The sequence below is a fragment of the Athene noctua genome, chromosome 7, assembly GCF_965140245.1.
Source record: "Athene noctua chromosome 7, bAthNoc1.hap1.1, whole genome shotgun sequence".
In the NCBI taxonomy this organism is placed as follows: Eukaryota; Metazoa; Chordata; class Aves; order Strigiformes; family Strigidae; genus Athene; species Athene noctua.
This window is the reverse complement of record NC_134043.1, coordinates 22,788,012-22,805,462: the sequence shown is the minus strand read 5'-3', so window position 1 is coordinate 22,805,462 and position 17,451 is coordinate 22,788,012. Positions and strand designations below refer to the sequence as shown.

At 36.6% G+C, this 17,451-nt stretch overlaps 1 protein-coding gene across 16 annotated transcripts in view; it reads right to left on the bottom strand.

Annotated features, from left to right (window-relative positions):
• Positions 1–17,451, bottom strand: part of MYO3B (myosin IIIB) — a 212,665-nt gene that overhangs the window by 75,901 nt on the left and 119,313 nt on the right. For 14 of the 16 annotated variants that reach the window (XR_012633931.1, XR_012633932.1, XM_074910360.1 and 11 more), the window contains 2 exons: positions 3,177–3,256; positions 97–117 (listed from right to left, as the gene is read on the bottom strand). Coding sequence is in view for 13 of the 16 variants with exons in the window: in XM_074910360.1 (XP_074766461.1) it covers positions 97–117; positions 3,177–3,256 (101 nt within the window). In the remaining 3 variants the exon portion in view is untranslated. Of the gene's footprint in view, positions 1–96; positions 118–2,233; positions 2,340–3,176; positions 3,257–17,451 lie in introns of those variants that run through there. The other 2 variants (XR_012633933.1, XM_074910366.1) reach the window with 2 other exon arrangements.

Here is a 17,451-nt window from a genome sequence, read left to right as displayed (position 1 = left end):
CATTTCCAACACTCACTGACTTAAGACCACACTTCTGAACACTAAAAGTAATTGCTGAAAGACTACAGTTCTCAATAAAGTAACCATGTCTCTTACCTTCAGGAGATATTTAGGAGACTGCATGCAAAATATAAAGGAAATGAAGCACTAAGTAGTAATAGATCAAGAAAATGGATTTTGTGTTGGGGAGGAAATCAAAAGAAAACTTGTGAAGACAAGATTCAGAATACAGATGGTGCAAAGGGAGACAGATTTCCATAAGGGTGACCATAAAAATTTCAGTATGTTTTTGTAATCTGTGATGTTCTTAGCCCAGAGTGGTGTAGATGCATTAGTACGCATCTCAAAACAATATGAGAAAAAAAAAAAAAAAAAGATGCAGTTTGATTTCAGTTTTGAGAATGTTAGTTAACAGAAAACTGAAATACATCCCAGGAAAAATGCCTTACTAGCACAGATAAAATCACCTGAAAAAGTAAACATCAATGACCTAATCAGAACAGCAGGCATATCCATGGGAAAGGATGGGGGAATGTTTCAAAACTATCTTGGCAAAAAAACCTGCTTTTTGAGAATTGATATCTAAATCTTTAGTAAAGGTTGGGTGGAAGACAAAAGCCATACCAATAAGTTCAGAATAAGTGGCAACATTTAATATTAAAAGACAGACAATTTAATCATAAAGAACACCAAATCAAGAGCAGAAGCAAATAGTTTGAGGACTGCACTGAAGTTCAAATGCCCATTAATCTGAGCTTCTAAATGTTACTCTTGTCTGTCTAGGAAAAACAGAGACTCTTAGTGATATTGTTGTTGGAGGTTCAGCACTCATGATCTCTCAGTCGTATCTGGAATATCTGCTGGACAATAAAGGGTGAGCTTATGATCTACGTTTTGGGCAGTAGGCTACTGTAAGCATCTCCTTTCCACAGCTGTTTATTTTCACCAAACCTGTAGAATCTTACAATCTTTGAGACTGCCACTCTATCAAATATGGTTTACTGTAGCCTGCTGGGTTCAAAAGGGTTTTGGTTTGGTTTGGGTTTTTTGGGAGGGAAGGGCGTGAACACACAGACAGATGGTCAGAAACACTCACAGAGAAGATGTAATACACTTTTTCTCAGAACTTCAGGGTAAAACGCCTATTATGAGATTCTTTTTTCTATGGATGGAGTTAAAAATTCAGAACTGTGCAATCTGTAAGGACTAGGATCAATTTCCAACTCGTTTTTGACAAGAAACATTTGAAGTTTCCGTTAGAAAAAATTCCGATAGACCCTGAAGCTAGGGAGATTTTCCTGTAAGAATTTTTAGAAGTTCTGTCTCTGGTTAATTTATAACACTGTGTCTCTATGAAGCCATGCAGTTTTATGGTTGGGCAATAATCGCATGTATAACTGACAATAGGCTTTATCACAACTAGCCTGGTAGAAAAATGATAGAACATAATAAGAATGTCACAATATAATCTTGTGTTTTAAATCACTAGCTACTCTTTTTAAGCAAAAATGAAGAATATTTCAACTGTTAAGTCACATTTTTACATGACAGTAGTAGTGACGTACAGTATACATTTATATGATTACAGCTGAAATGGAAAACAGCTTGACCTATAAAAGACAAACTGTTCCATCACACACAAAAAAATGCTTATGATAATTTTGAAACAATATGAAAAAGAATGATTTATGACATCAGGTCACCTTATGAAGTCGCTGGAAATTATTACTTTCACATATTGACCACACCTGCTGCTGGCATGGTATGAAATACTGTAAACCAAAAAAATACATCATGCAAAAAAGCTCATAAATTAAATAATAAATGAAAATTTCCAAACTTCCAAACAAAATTATTGTTTGGATTTTTTTAAACAAATTGTAAAATAGAAATCTAAAATCTCTTTCCTGAAGTGGCTTAAATTAGAAGTTTTATGAAATCATACAATCTTTTTTTTACAGATAAAACTATTTCAATTAATATTTTCTGAATAGTGCTGCGCTTATGCATGTCTTTTAGCTCATTCTTTAAAAATCTGAAGAGTGAGTAAAAACCATTTAAACTCTCTAACTGATTGTGTTTATTAATACTGTATTCCATTGAAGCTGTATCAATAAAATGCATACTTAGAAAGTTTATGCTGAATATAGCTGGATGTGGAAGACAATGTGTGTATAATACAAGAAAACTGGAAAGGTCATTATCTGTCCTTCAGCACTGGAAGTGTTTATACCAGAGAGGAAATAAATCTCTGAAATCCACATCTGTATTTGCAGGTACAGTGAAGGATATAGGTGTGGGTGACATGAATTACTGTATCAGCATTTGATCGTGAGCTCCTAATAACAGGAGAGAAAGAAAAGAAATAGAAAACCCAGAACATAAAATTCTGCAGACTTTTGAACAGTTGCTGTTATGACATTTGTTTTTAAAAATTATTATTGTTTGCTTTGGAGGCTCCCCCCCCCTAAGTCTTAACTAAGCTAACTCTAATAGTACTACTTAGGAAGCAGGGAGGGGTGTACATGCTGTCAGCTTGAGGCACAAGTTTTCCTAACAAATTAAGTGTATTCAGTTGGCAACACATTCTATTAACTGCCATAAAATTATCTCATCCTTTTGCAATTATGCACATACTTTCATGGCAAAATTCAGCAGTGTTTAAATTCTACAGTTCTTCTTCTTAAAGACTAGTGGGTTTGCTGAGTTGTTCTTTCTTGGCCATCTATCAGTCACAAATGTCCCCTGGTGTTTTGACTTGCAAGTCGAATAAGAAATGAACAGATAATTTTTTTATTTTGCCTTTCATACTGTTAAATACAGTATTCAAATTTTACCTAATTAAATCTCTTTCTAGGTCAAAACTGCCAGAGGAAAACACTGACCCCATTGAAATGAAGAGGGATATTGCTATCAGTATTAATGTAACTGAGATATCACCCCAAAAGTTTAAAGATTAATCAGTAGCAAATTGATTCTTCGCTGGATTCTACAATAGGGTTCTCACTAAAACTGGAAACAGTGCTCCCAGCCGAGGTGCATGTTTTCTGATATTAAGGCAGACTCTCATTTGATAAGAACCTCACTATACACCTATGCCAGCTAAGTGTCGTGTCCATAGTCTTGCTGTAATATTTTACGAACAATTGTCTGTCATTACAGGGAACACTACTAACCTTGATACGCCCAGCACTAAGCTGTGGAGGTAAAGACCTAGATGCTGCTGTCACTCTGGCTCTTGCTTGTGCCAAGTTACCTGTTCAAAAAGAAAGAAATATATACTGCAAAAAACTGTTCAAGAAGCTTAGCAGGCAAACATTTGTATGGCAGAAAATCAGTTTGTACAACAGTACTAAAAATAGCAGACACCACCACACTTGTTCCACACTCTACTCATTACCAATTGTGCCTGCAGAGCATTCAGCTTGGGCATGACAGAGTGCAGTGTTGATTTAAAAGAGAGGAAAAAGTCAGTGATAAGGTGGTATGTCACTGACCTTAGCTACTGAGCTGATGAAAACAACGACAGGACAAAGGCATACAGCTCAATCACTAGTAATCAATTTCTCTGTGACTCACTGAGAGATTTAAAAGAGAAAAAGCCAGCAGAAACAATCTTGTTTCTATGAAATCATGTGGATCCTGAAGTGTTTAGACAACATCTTAAGGTCACAAACAAATGAAAGAGATGAGAAAATGATAGGACGGTATCTTTTTTTGACCTTTTGACATATAGGCCTGGTTAATCCCCAATCTTATTGTCCCTTGTGGTTTTTAAAGATTGACTCAATTCCTCAGGCAAAAACATATTGTGGTGTCAGCTGAAAGACAAGTGCCTTTTTTAAAATGTACAGTATGACGTGTCCTAAACTTTTTTCTCTCTACTTGTAGAAAGTCAAAGTCATCACAAAATAGCTTTTCAAAATAAAGGCTCAGAGTAGAGAGAGGAAGTGATATGGGGCTGTGCATATGCAAGACACTCTGTATATTTCAAAGTTTTAGCAAGTCTAGCACAAGATGTCCAAATGTTTTCTCTGGCTATATCTTCAGAGGCTAAACTGTGATTAATAGCATTGAAAGAACCCTTTGAAGCAGGATTGGTGACATCAAAGCCCTAATCCATGGGTGGCAGGATTTTTATAATGAGTGGGAAGCATTTTAACACATTTCAAAGGATTTACAGCATGAATAAACAATAGGCCTCTGCAGATGTACCACACACCTTTCAGAACCAGAACACATAAATAAGTGTCCATTTTAATTTAAATGTAAATAAAGTGTTAACACTTCTTTCAGATGCTAAGTGCCTTGTTTGCATCAACTCCAAGTGTTTAGCTGTTTGCTTTCCAGAAAGCCAGTAACTCTAAACAGAGTTTTGCTAAACTATGCATTACATAACTAGTAAGGAGGCAGGATGGGAAAAAGGAAAACCAAGAACAGTTAATCGCTAGTAATTGTTCCATAAGGGAGCAGAGCAAACCTACTGTCCATATAACACTGAAATGAACTTTTGCTCTTACTTTCCTCTGAACAAGAAAAATACCAATCCCCTGAAAACAATCTGGGGGCCAGCACTCAAACACAGCAATGACATTCTTTGGAGGGATTCAAACATTCTGTATTCATTTAAAAAAGTATTTCTCTTTTAAGCTGCTGGCATAGGGATTGACAGAATGCTGCAAAACTGGCACATCATTTCGAGATCTAATAGCATATGTTACCTGACAATCTAAATCACAGTGGAGAACACAAGGTATGTCCGCGGTTTTGGAAACCGCTTCAGGCTACACTGTGTAGGTTAGTAAGAACTGCAACTCGGTTTTGAAAATCTTGTGTATCTATATGCACACATTGCACATATGGTATATATATGTATATCTCTAAGGTTAAAATGAGGACTTTAATGAGTAAGTAGCTAGTGAATTAATTTTTCTTAGCTGTAATGTTGATATTTTTGTACATTAGAAATTATACTTTTGTGCCTTTTTTGGCTAAAGTAGACAACCTGGAAAGGTTGTTTTTTGGCTAGGCTTCAGATTAGCAAGTCTAAAGCTTGAAAGCCTTGCACTGGAGAACTGATGATACAACATGGGATGAAAGAGGGGAGTTGAGAGAAGAAACAAATTTTAATCTGATGGTATAAAATGAATAAAAAATTGTTGCATTTTATAACAAGTTACAAAACTCTACTAAGCAAATAAAATTTAGAATGATAATATAGTTGCTCAAGGTTCACCACACTCACTGCCAGCATTAGGTTTCTAAGGGTTCATAATTAATATCCCTGAGCTCTCCCTTAGTTCCTCATGTAAAACTAAGACTAAACTTAACATTTCTGATCTAGGAAACCGAGCAAATAAATGAACCTTTTTATTAAACAAAAACCTTTAATGACTTCACAAGTAAAAAAACCTCCCAAAGTGGTACATTCCTACTAAAAAAAAAAAAATATCTTTATATATCAACAATTTGTTCGTTACCTTCTTCTAGGAACAGATTCTTATCACTGCTTATTTCACATGTCAATTGAATTCCTATGTAATTACTAACTACTGAATTGTAGCATCAGATGAAATCTATAGAAAAAATATTATTAGGATTTTGTTTTCCAGATTAAACACAAAATGATGCTTCAATAAAAGTTTGTGAATTAGTTATTTCAAGTAGTTCATGTTCAGGAACTATCGTTCTATCTTTAACATGACTAATCCATTAAAACTAATGAACATAACAAATGTGGTTTGAAAATCAGTCCACATAACAAGAAATGTTTTACCCAGGGTTTGCATGGTGTTTACAGTCAGCAAACATTTGGTACCTGTCCCTGCATTCGATTTTCATTTACAAGGTCATTTATTACTTTACACATCAAAAATAATTAAATGTTATTCCACTTTGTGAAGAACATCAATATTTGAAGAACAAATGTTTTTAGATAATAACATAGCCAGTTAAAACTGCCATGGGTTCCTTGAAAGGTTAGACCGGTTAAAGGTTAGAAGACTACACTATGCCTTTCAGAAGCCTAGCTTCACACCAATTATACGGTCAACACTTTAGAGAAAATACAAGTGACATCCATGTAGACTTAAGTAAAATACTGGCTATATTACATACAACTCCATAAAATGGACCAATAAGGCAATTTAAAACCCTCTCAAAATTTTCTTCTTTTTTTTTTAAACAGCATTCATGGGGAAGGGGAGAGAAGTTAATGGTTAAAATCAGGATTAATCTTTTAAACATGTACATGTTGAATTTTATTCACATACATTTCCTTTTCAGTTCAACAGGACTGCTTATCTGAAAAATTAAGGCTCCTTCCTACCTATGTGTCTGCCAGATCAGAAACTAAGGTCTCTGGGATTCATTTGTGTCAGTGGGGGAGTCAGTCAGCCCCAGTGTTTCTCTTTTTCCCTCTGTTCAATAAAGTTAGGAATGTCATTAATGCTTTGAGAAGTTTCAGTCATTAAAGTTTGTGAAATGGTCTAGAGCTTCCAACAGGAAGAGAAGTAGCAGCACAAAAATCTATGCACTCACTGGCTAAGCTCACTGTGCCAATGTTCAGCAAAACTCCTTTAGTCTTGAAGCTGTATAGAAGATCTCACATTTCTGCAAATATATTCTTCACTGATGCCCCATTTCAGCTAAGTGAGAAAGACCATACTGTCAAGGTACTGTATCTCTTCTATCGTGCAAAGCCAAGCAGAAGTTTTGAAAGTATTTCAAGTATTTACATATCACAGAAAGAAAAGGATTTTCTTTTTTCAGGTTGGACTTTGGAAGTGCTCTTTAGATCTCAGAAAGGACTAGTCAGCATTCCTGGCTTCTCACTTGCATCCCTGGCACTTACTCACTGTGTGATCTGGCTCAATTAATGATTTGTCTGGCCATTGACTTTCCATACTAATTAAGAAAAGTACACTCTCTGGCTGGATGTTCTGATGTTACAGTTTGTCAGTGCTTCATTATTCTTAGATGATGGGTTCTGTAAGTAGTATCAAGCAAATATTAGTAATATTAGCACTGTATTTATAACCTCATTTTGGTTATGTCTGCAATAGATCACTCCTCCCAAAGTAAGAGCATGCCAGGTAAGAATTACATTAAGCTTTGATACAACATCTAGTTTGTGAAGTGCAAATGACTTACAGAGAAAAAGTGTAATGACAATGTCACCTTACTGTACGAGCTGTACTAGGGATATTACTACTATATAGAGGGCACAGTAGAAGCTCTTTTCTTATCCTCATATATTTTATTAATTTCTTTCATGCTTCTGGTTCAGATAAAGAGGGGCTACTTGAAACATCATGTAGATACAGTGTAATATGGTCAGAAGTGCTACAATGCATTCATATTTCATTGACAATACTTCTAATCACAGCTAAGCACTTGCACTCCAGAAGAGGTACAGAGTCAGACAATGTCTTTGACATACACAAATTCTTCTCTGTCTTTCCTTTCAGTACATTTTCTCTAGCCTAAGGAAGTCGACTGCTTATCTCCATAATGCATTTTCATCTTCTGCTACTGGTAAGAATAAGCTTTTCTTAGCTCGACTATAAATGAATACATGTACTTTTTTATTGGGTACTAATTTGATCTGGTCACTGACTATCAAAACTCTATTCTTTTGAGTCACTGAAGTCATTTAAGCTAATCTTGTGCAATAAAAGCTAAGAATCCAATTTTCTCATATACTACACATTTTACACAAGAATGTTTTTAGAAAAATACTGCCTGTAGAATACGACTATCAACAAAGACACACTTTCACTGCTACTTATACTAAAAAAAGAATCACAGAATCATTCAGGTTGGAAAAGACCCTTGGGATCATCGAGTCCACCCATCAGCCCTACTCTACAAAGTTCTCCCCTACACCATATCCCACAACACGGCTCCAAATGACCCTTAAACACCTTGAGGGATGGTGACTCCACCACCTCCCTGGGCAGCCTATTCCACTGTCTGACCACTCTTTCTGTGAAAAATTTTTTCCTAATGTCCAGTCTAAACCTTCCCTGTTGAAGTTTAAAGCCATTCTCTCTTGTTCTGTCACTAATCACCTGTGAGAAGAGACCAGCACCAACCTCTCTACACTGTCCTTTCAGGTAGCTGTAGACAGTGATGAGGTCTCCCCTCAGCCTTCTCCTCCTCAAACTGAACAGTCCCAGCTCCTTCAATTGCTCCTCAGAGGATTTGTTCTCCAGGCCCTTCACCAGCTTCGTTGCCCTCCTCTGCACTCGCCCCAGCACCTCGATATCTCTCTCGTACTGAGGTGCCCAAACCCAGACACAATACTCCAGGTGTGGCCTCACCAGTGCAGAGTACAGGGGGACTGTCACCTCCCTACTTCTGCTCGTCACACTATTTCTAATACAAGCCAAGATGCCATTGGCTTTCTCGGCCACCTGGACACACTGCTGGCTCATGTTCAGCTGCTTGTTAATTAGAACCCCCACTTTCTATTCAGAATAAGTAAATAAAAAATGAGTAAATAAGAAACAGTATTTCCAAAATCAGATCCATATTACAAAAGAGAATCTGACAACCATTAGAACTTAGTAATAGTGAGGCCCACCTGGGAATAACCAAATTATGAGTAGTTGCTTCAGAAGCAAAGATGATGCACACTTTGGCCTAGATTATTTGACATGAAAAATCCATGCCATAGTGAGCTGACAAATTCTGATCTTGATTCTCAATTAGACTAAAGGTTTCTTTAGTCTTATTAGCATGAAGTAGACACAGATCGTATTTATGGATACTTAAAAGCTTTACATTGCTAGAATGGGACTGGAGAACCCAAGTATAAATTCAGTGCTGCTATGCTTTCTACTGTATACATTGCAGACAGGTCAATGGTCACTTCCCACGTTAGTAAGGCACACACTGCCAAACACACAGCATGATGTTTACAGCAACAAATAAAACTCTGCTTGTAAGCATCACTGCTGCTATGTTTAATGCTGTTTTAACACAGTAGGTTAGTGGGCTTCTTGTAGAATGCAAGGGAAAAAAGACACTGTCAGCAGCTGAGATGAAATGAAAGTCAAACTGCCTGCTATGTTCCAAGATATGTAATGTATGATCTCAGTAAGAAAGATCTTAACTTTTGCCCTTACCTAGTAAAGAACAACAGATTATGGTATATAATTACTTAGTGGTAGTGCCTAAGATATGTTTAAAATACAACCTTGGGTATTAACAGCTACTTTAAGCAACATGTCAAATTTTCCAGCTAAATTGAATTAGATGTGTAGCCATCTACTTGATGGGGAGTGTGTTTACTGAAATGCAGACATTTCCTCAAATATCACAGGCACATATGTGATCATAGGATACACAAACAAACCTTATGTGATTCTCAGAACATCATAGTCCCATTACGTGACCAACTTTACAGACAGCAGGCAAAGCACATATGTTATATCCTGATCACATGACAGACAATTTCCCAGGCACAGGACAAGGGAGGGTCACATGGTTCTTGAAAAGAGGGTAGCACAGGGGGAGTGAATTACCTGCTGGAAAAACTCTTTATCTGGCCACAGCCAGGTGGGCATAGACACAGGACTAATGATTGGAGTGGCACTCTAAGTACAGCTGAGAGCTAACTATCTGAAGCTACATAGATAGCTACATTGTAGACAACAATGAAAAAAAATGTTTGGAAAAAGCAATTAGAAGTTGTAGTGTAAACAATACTAGAGTTTTCTACTGCTTGATGCCCAGCATTTTCTTCAGTCAGGCCTGCAGCCTGACTAGCTGGAGACCTGACTGACTGACAGGCTGGCCACGGCCTGATCTGTGCAGTCTTCCAGATGCTTCATTACAGAACAAAGTGTCTCAGCTTTTTATGTCAGAAGACAAGGGCTATTTCTTTCAGATGTGGTCCTTAGCAACTTCCATCCACATCTTTGGTAGCGTACAATTTGATGCTGTTGTATGTAATCAACTCAGGACAACAAACCTTGAAATCTCTGGGAAATTGCAGGCAGTACAGAATGCTGCAGTGTGTGTCATCAGCAAAGTACTTCACCATCAACAAGAGGCTTTCTGTTGCCCCAGCAGATCACCCTGCTTCTGTACCACATCTGTAACTGAGATTCGAAGAAAACTACAGAGGTGTAATTTATGTGATATTTTCACTGTTGAGGAATTCTCCATTAATTTTCAGCATTAGCCAAACCCCCTTTATTCTAATTACCTCTATCCAGCACAGACAACAAGTTTATTTCTCCTTTCAAAGATATGTAGAAGAATACTTCTGAAAACATAAAGGGGTTGAAAACATGGTTACTATACATGCTGATTCAGCTCTGGTCTCCCTCACTGTTTTATGTAATTGACGTTATTTCTCTTGCATGTTATGTAAGATTTTTTTTTCCCCCAAATCATATATGCTTCATCTAGAAAAGTGAAAGCTTGATTATGAAGAACATGGTAGTTACCTCAATATTTTATCTATACTCCCTCACCAACATGAACCAACAACAAGTATTCTGTTGGCTCACACCTTAGCATCTTGTCTCTGATGATCTCAGGACTGTCCTCAAACACTAATTAAGCTTCACAATACTCAATTTAACCTGAGGCCAAAATAATTTTCTACAAGAACAGTGAATAAACAGGAAACCCAGGAGAAGTAAAGAACTGTGATTTCCAGCCCACTGTTTCTATTTTTAGAGTCTGATCAAAATCCTACTAAAGTCAGTGAAGATTCCAAATGAATTTGGTGGTAAAAATTCAGGTATAAAGATGTCACTGAAAGTACATGGAATAAAATGAAGGAACATTTTCTCTGACCTCACTATGACTATCAGTCTTCTCAGTGGTTAAGACCCTAAGCTAGACAGGATAAAAATGGTGTTAAAACCAGGTTTTGAAACTTCAAGAGAAAAGCCATCTTTTAAAAGTCTTAATTTAGGATGAAACATGGTTACAGAAATTTATGAAAGTCCCAGGCCTCCCCATTTTTGAAATCTAGGCATTAATAATGTTGAATACTAATTTAATCAAGTCTCAAAGGTTTCTCAGCTGAAAGTTTGCTCCTCTGAATCTCAGCACTTCCATATATTATCACAGAGACCATAAAATCAGTTATTTTTGTGGCAATTCAAAACATTATTCTGATTTATATTTGTATCTCTCCACACTTAATTAAACAAATACCCATTCATACAAACACCCACAAATGCATTTTCTGTCTCTGACACCCACTATGACCTGCTGTTCAGACAGTTCAGTTACAAGCTCTCCTACGTCAAGTCAAGTCAGGTTGGAATAAGCAAGACAAAGTCAAATAATAAGATAAAAGATAGTGATGCTTTGGTACAGTGCTGACCTTTACAGTTTGTTGTAGGGTGAAGGAATAAAGAAAATGAATAAAAGTATAAAATCATAATAAGGCAGCACACTTGGGAATATGAAATACACCAAAAAAAAATACACAAAATCCAGCACAGACTCAGAAGTTTGTTTTCCACCAATTACATTAACCTCTTAGATGCATTAACCCCTAATACAATTATTTTGAGAGTGGGAAATATAAGCACATTCTTTGTAAAGGACACACCAAAACTCATTATGGATCTTCAAACCAGCAAGGTTATCTGAATATTCAACAAATTTATCTGCTCTACAAACTCACTAGCAAATTTAAAAATAACTACTCTTCTAGGATTAGATCCTGAGAGCTACTGAATGCTTCCAATGACATACTGAGCATCTTTAACACAGTCTGACTTTACAGCACATAATGCCTGTAGAAACTGCCTAGTAAACTGCTTATTAAAACAACTATTGTATAATGTTCTCTGAATATTTTTCTGTTTAAATTCTGTATATGCTGCACAGTGAGATTCCACAATCTACTAGTTAATATTAAAACCAGTAACATCTTCTATGCAATACATATTTTGCTTCCTCAATATCAACACATTTTGAATTTAATTAGTATACAATGAACTGTTAAGATTAATTATTCTTCACTACTATGAGATAATGTTCACTATAGAATTGAAAAGTTAGGCTAGAAACATGAAAATTGAAAAGATATCTCCTCTCTTCTGAGAAAAAGATAAAGAAAAATTATTTTCAAGATTTGTTCTACAGAGAATGACCTGTTATGAATCAAATCAGTAAGCTCATCAAGATCTGTTCATAAACTTGCCCACCTGTACCTTTTTTAGGCTTCAATTTACAAGCACTTGGAGACAAAAAAACCTATGCCTTTCGCCCATTTTCACTACAATGTAATCTGTGAAGTCTTATATTAAAAGCAGTGGACTTCTGCTTGGGCAATACTCTTTACCAAACATAAACGTGATAAATCTAACTTGACCCTTCTCAGCTGTTGTGCTTACTACCATGTGCAATTCCAGAGATTCACTGACACTCTTTATTTACAGGGAGTTATTCTCAACAGTAAATAATTGTTATGTCTTATATAAAGCTTTAGCAGGACTGAGACCTTAATTTTGATCTGATAGATGGTTCTGTTTCTAGATGAGTTCCATCTTTAGTACCATTTTAGGGAATGTTTTGGATCCTACTGCTAGCAAGTCTTGGGAATATCTGTGTTCTGCATTTGTCCTATGACACAAAACCTTAGGATGTGAAGAAAAAGAAACACTGAACTGTAAAATGCTCAACTAAAAAACTAAATAAAAAGTAATCCAACCCTCTACCTCTCAAACTCAGTTAAATTACATTTAATTTAGTTTACTGATATCCCACATCTGCAACACAGTAAAGTTCACAATTGTTACATTGCACAGCTGTGGTTTAAAGCTTCTCTTTGCACACAACACACTGGCAGCAAAGAGCAAAGTTAAAACGATTAACTTTTATATGCTTTTAACATACGGACCAGTTAGATGTAGGAAAGCCTCTGTGTCCAGAGTGAAAATATACAGCTTCCATTAACTTGACCCAATTTCTTAGAAAAATATAAATTCTGATTCAAGTAGAGAGATTATAATTACAATGACTTTGTTTCCAATTCATTTGAATTACAGTGCCTGCAGTTATCTCTTAGAGGTGAAAATACTAACACAAAAGTACCATTATAAAAAGATTTTATTGTAGGATAAATTAGTAAAATTAAGACGTATTTGAGTCTTTTGCTCTATTGTCATGTGTGGAATTAACAGAAAAAATCCGCTAAGCCCAAATGGAAACATGCTATATTTCAGTGCATAAATATGACACACAGCAAGCCATGAGACCTGCCACTACTTATCACTGGAGGAAGGGCTTGTACTCAATAGAAGTGCACAGTGACAAACACAACAGAACAAATCATGGCTCCACTGAAAACAACGGCAAAGCATCTACAATTTCAACTGGCCACGATTTCACTCTCTGCCCAGTAATACCTGTTCATGGGACTGAAATGCAAGAAAATTAATTTCTTTCCCTCAGTTTTTGACTCTTCATGAAGAATCAGCTGTTATCAAAATTACAGACAAATTAATATTGAGATAGTGTTCTTGTCACCGAGTGGTGAAAAGCAGTTTATTAAAGTGATTTTGCAAAAGGCCCTATATCTTGTGTCCTTTAGTGGGCATAAAGAAAGCCTGAAACATTTTCTTCACATTCTCTCTCAGCACATGGTACGTTATTTGTTGTTGGGTTTTTTTATACCAGACATACATTGTTTATAATTACTTTTTGTCTAAGGGCCATAAGCAGGGCTGGAGACTCAAAGGCAAAAAGAACATAGACTAAAAATCAGTACTGAGGAAGGAAATGACCTTTAGGCAGGCTAATTATAATGAATTTGTGTTTGAAAAAAATCTATTTTCCTCCTATTTTGGACAAAAAAGTTTCCTTGTTAAAACATCACTATCCTAACTCTTCAGCAAAGGTTATGAAAACTTTCATCCCAGTTCTCTTTGACAGATTATGCTCAAATATCTAGGCACCATGAACAAGGAGAGTTTATTAGCAATGGATGATAACTGTTAGTCACTTCGAATGTGTGAGCAATAGCCAGTGTTACCAAAATTATTAGACATGACGTTGCTGTAACATTAATGGCACTCCATTCTGTACTTATTCTATGCAGTCAAGCACAGTCCCTACAGATCCTCAGAGCTAGGACAGGGACATTTCCCAGCATCTCCATTCTGGTGGTGAGAAGGTTGGAAGATTTCCCCTTTCCTCCCTCCAGGTGGCAACTCTCTCTCCTCTCTCCAGCAAGGACCTAAAGCAGACCAGAGCAAACCTTGACAAAAGCTCTAAAGGTCTGTGAATCATAGAAGGGGAAAATATCTGCAGAGATTGTGTTTCAAGAGTAGAGAATAATGTGTTGCAGCTTTCCTAAGAAGATTAAGTCTCTCTGGCACACCTCCCTACTCTGCCAGCATGATCTGGTTTGCTGGGGAATATAATGTAAGAGAGAGGAAAAGTGGAAGAGGGAGCTGCAGTCTCCAAAAGCTCCAGTGGTGCTTTGCCCAAGCAGTTCAGTGGTACCACCACTTAAAGGTGATGCTGCAAGAATTCTTGAATATCAGGACAGTGAGTCAAATGGTCTGACTCCTCACTGATACCACAAGTGAATGTACCAAGGTTCTCCTTAATTTTTCCAATTAAAGCCCTCTTCTCTTACAAGGGGACTCTGTTTTTTAGATCACATGATTCCTTTACTCTCTGATGCTTTAGTTGTAACAATGGTAAACTAAAACTAGAGACAAACAGGAATGCATTATGTCTGAATGGGAACATGCATATTCAACTGGAGTAGTGGCATTTTTTTTTTTAAATGCTCTACTTCTCTCTTGTATTTAGAGAAAATTCTATTTTAATTTCAGAATATACGGAACTCTCAGCACAAGAAGCTGTGTCTGTAGAAAAAAGTGTTAAATATGGAAGCAATTGGGAGAATTGGTAGGTTAAACCAGAATATGTTCATTCAGTTTTGAGGTTAAAGGTCCCTAGAAAATGCAAACAGATTCCAGAATGTGCCTAAGTTTCCACTGAGAGATGACAAAACATGCTGTACACACTACAAAATTAGTGCCAGAACGTTTAAATTCTGGTGTCTCGATCAGTAATCGTGCACTCTCCTAACCATAAATTACAAGCGTATATTTAATGTCCTGCTGTTAATTTCTGGCCCTTTAAATTACACAGTCTGCCACTGTGAAATGGAAGCATTTGTTAAGAGAGGATAAGTATATTTGATAAATTACAGGGATTAACATGATCTTAAATTAGTAAAAGAATTTAGTCGTTTTAATATTTATTTTCTTGCTGCTGCTCAGTTTTTGACAGCACAAGACATGATAGTTATATAAATATACTTCAAACAGAAGATCTTCTCAGGGTGGGAAAGGCATCTTTTTGTTCTTAGTGGTATTTAAGAACTACATTTTCAGTAATTGTCAGACCCATGCTACCAGTCTGAAATTCCCTCTTGCTTCTGGGATAGCACCACCTAGTGACTATTACACATATTGGAGATTGCTGCTTGGCAAAACCACCTACGCTGCAAATTCCAGAGCTAGTTGCAAGCAGATGTGAGAATGTGCTGTCACTCATCTTCAAAGAAAACACCAGAGATACTGGCAGAAGGCTCATTTCAAGTCAGGGTTACCTGGAAAGATGCAGTATGGCTTCCATGTAAATTATTAACTTTCACATCAGTCAGTAATCTACAAAAAACTGGAGAAAATTGTATCAAGATTATTAATCTGTATTTTTTCTGGTTTGTTTCAGGAATGAAGTACATGTTGAGTGGAGGGAAGAGGGCTACAAGGCAAGGACAGAGTATGGTGAGACATTGACACAGTCACTATTCTTTTGTTTAAAAAAGCCTCTTTGTAAGAAAGTTAAGAGAATAGCATTATCTTTCTTCACTGAGCGGAGATGAAGCAGCATTGCCAGCAATACCTTCTGTTCTCAGCCAAACCTTTCATTTATCTTGCAAGCTGCCAAAACTAAACCTGGCAACAATCTGATTTTAGAACACAGAGGCCCCAACACAGGATGTGAGTGCCAATTATATTAGACAGCTGGAAAAAATAGAGCTTTAAAATAGACTTTTAAAAAATAAAAATGACATAAGGGTTTTAAGCTATTCTTATAACACCATGTACAGGAGCATATGCACAATAATTTTTTTAACAGGATGTTCTGTACCAACTTGACAAATACAAACAACACTCAACTTGCTGTGTGCTCTTCATGGAAAGGTAGATGTTCTATGTGGGGAGGCAGAAAGCATGCAATTCATGTAAACAGGAAACAAGGAAGGAATGTAAGAAAAAACCAGAAAAGTGGAAAGACATCAACATGGTAACTATACATTATTGCAATGAGAAGTATCTTCTTACTGAACCTTTTATGCATCTTGGGCAAGTTCAGTCCTGCTGCCACTGAAAGTATCTCTAAAAAGCCAGAGGAAGATGAGTTTGCCTGAAAGCATCAGCATTCTGATTTTAAAATAGCAATAAAATCAAAAGTATAATGTTTACAATAATTGGGACTGGTAACAGGGACAAAGCACCTAATCTGTTTCATTCTGACAATAGCTCCAAGGTATAAAACAGCTCGTGAAGAGGGGTGTGGAGTCACATTTGACCAGATGTGAGCTTTCTTTTTTGTTCTGTTTGATCTGTGAGTAAAAGAATCTCTTTTACCAGTTTAACATGGACTCAAATGTCAGAAGTAGACATAGATTCTTTGTTCCCCACTTGGGCACAAACCAATCCTACTCTACCTTAAACTATATCCCCCTCCATCTAAGTTTGTCATAGCTAAAAGGGGAGGCAGATTCCTCATTGGATCCTCACCTCTGAGGGACCTCTAAAAGCATAATCTGAAGAGGGTAATCCAGAGAATTCTAATTACAGCAAAAGAACAGAGACATTATAACAGGAATCTGTCCTATGTAGAATATAAACAGATATTTTGCTATCAGCGCTACATGTGCAAAGAAGGCCCCAATATATGTTTTTCTCCAGATGTTCTTTTTCTACCTAGAAATTTCAAGTGAGGTTAAAGGCATCACCAGAGGCTATGACTGGTCTACTGAGGGTCCAGAAATCCCAGACAGAGCTCCTGCACAGGCACAGAAGAGCATCTGCAGCCCATATACAATAAGCCTACACAGCACTACCTAATGCATGTACACTTATTTCTACCTAAAAATACAACCACCTCATTTGCATATCATATCAGATCATAAGAATTTTGTAATCTAATACAATCCATCATATTTAGATTATTCCTTAGTATTAAATAATTTTCTTACCCACTATGAAAAAGATACTATAAAAATGTAGAACATATTGAGGGATGTGTACATTTGTTGGCTTGTTTGCATGTGTACTGCAGAACTGTCATTTGTATAGGTTACTTACTGGTATTCTGGCATTTATCCATGGAGTAATCAAACTGCATCTTGCTGTTTTATTTAGCTATAGATCTGTGCAT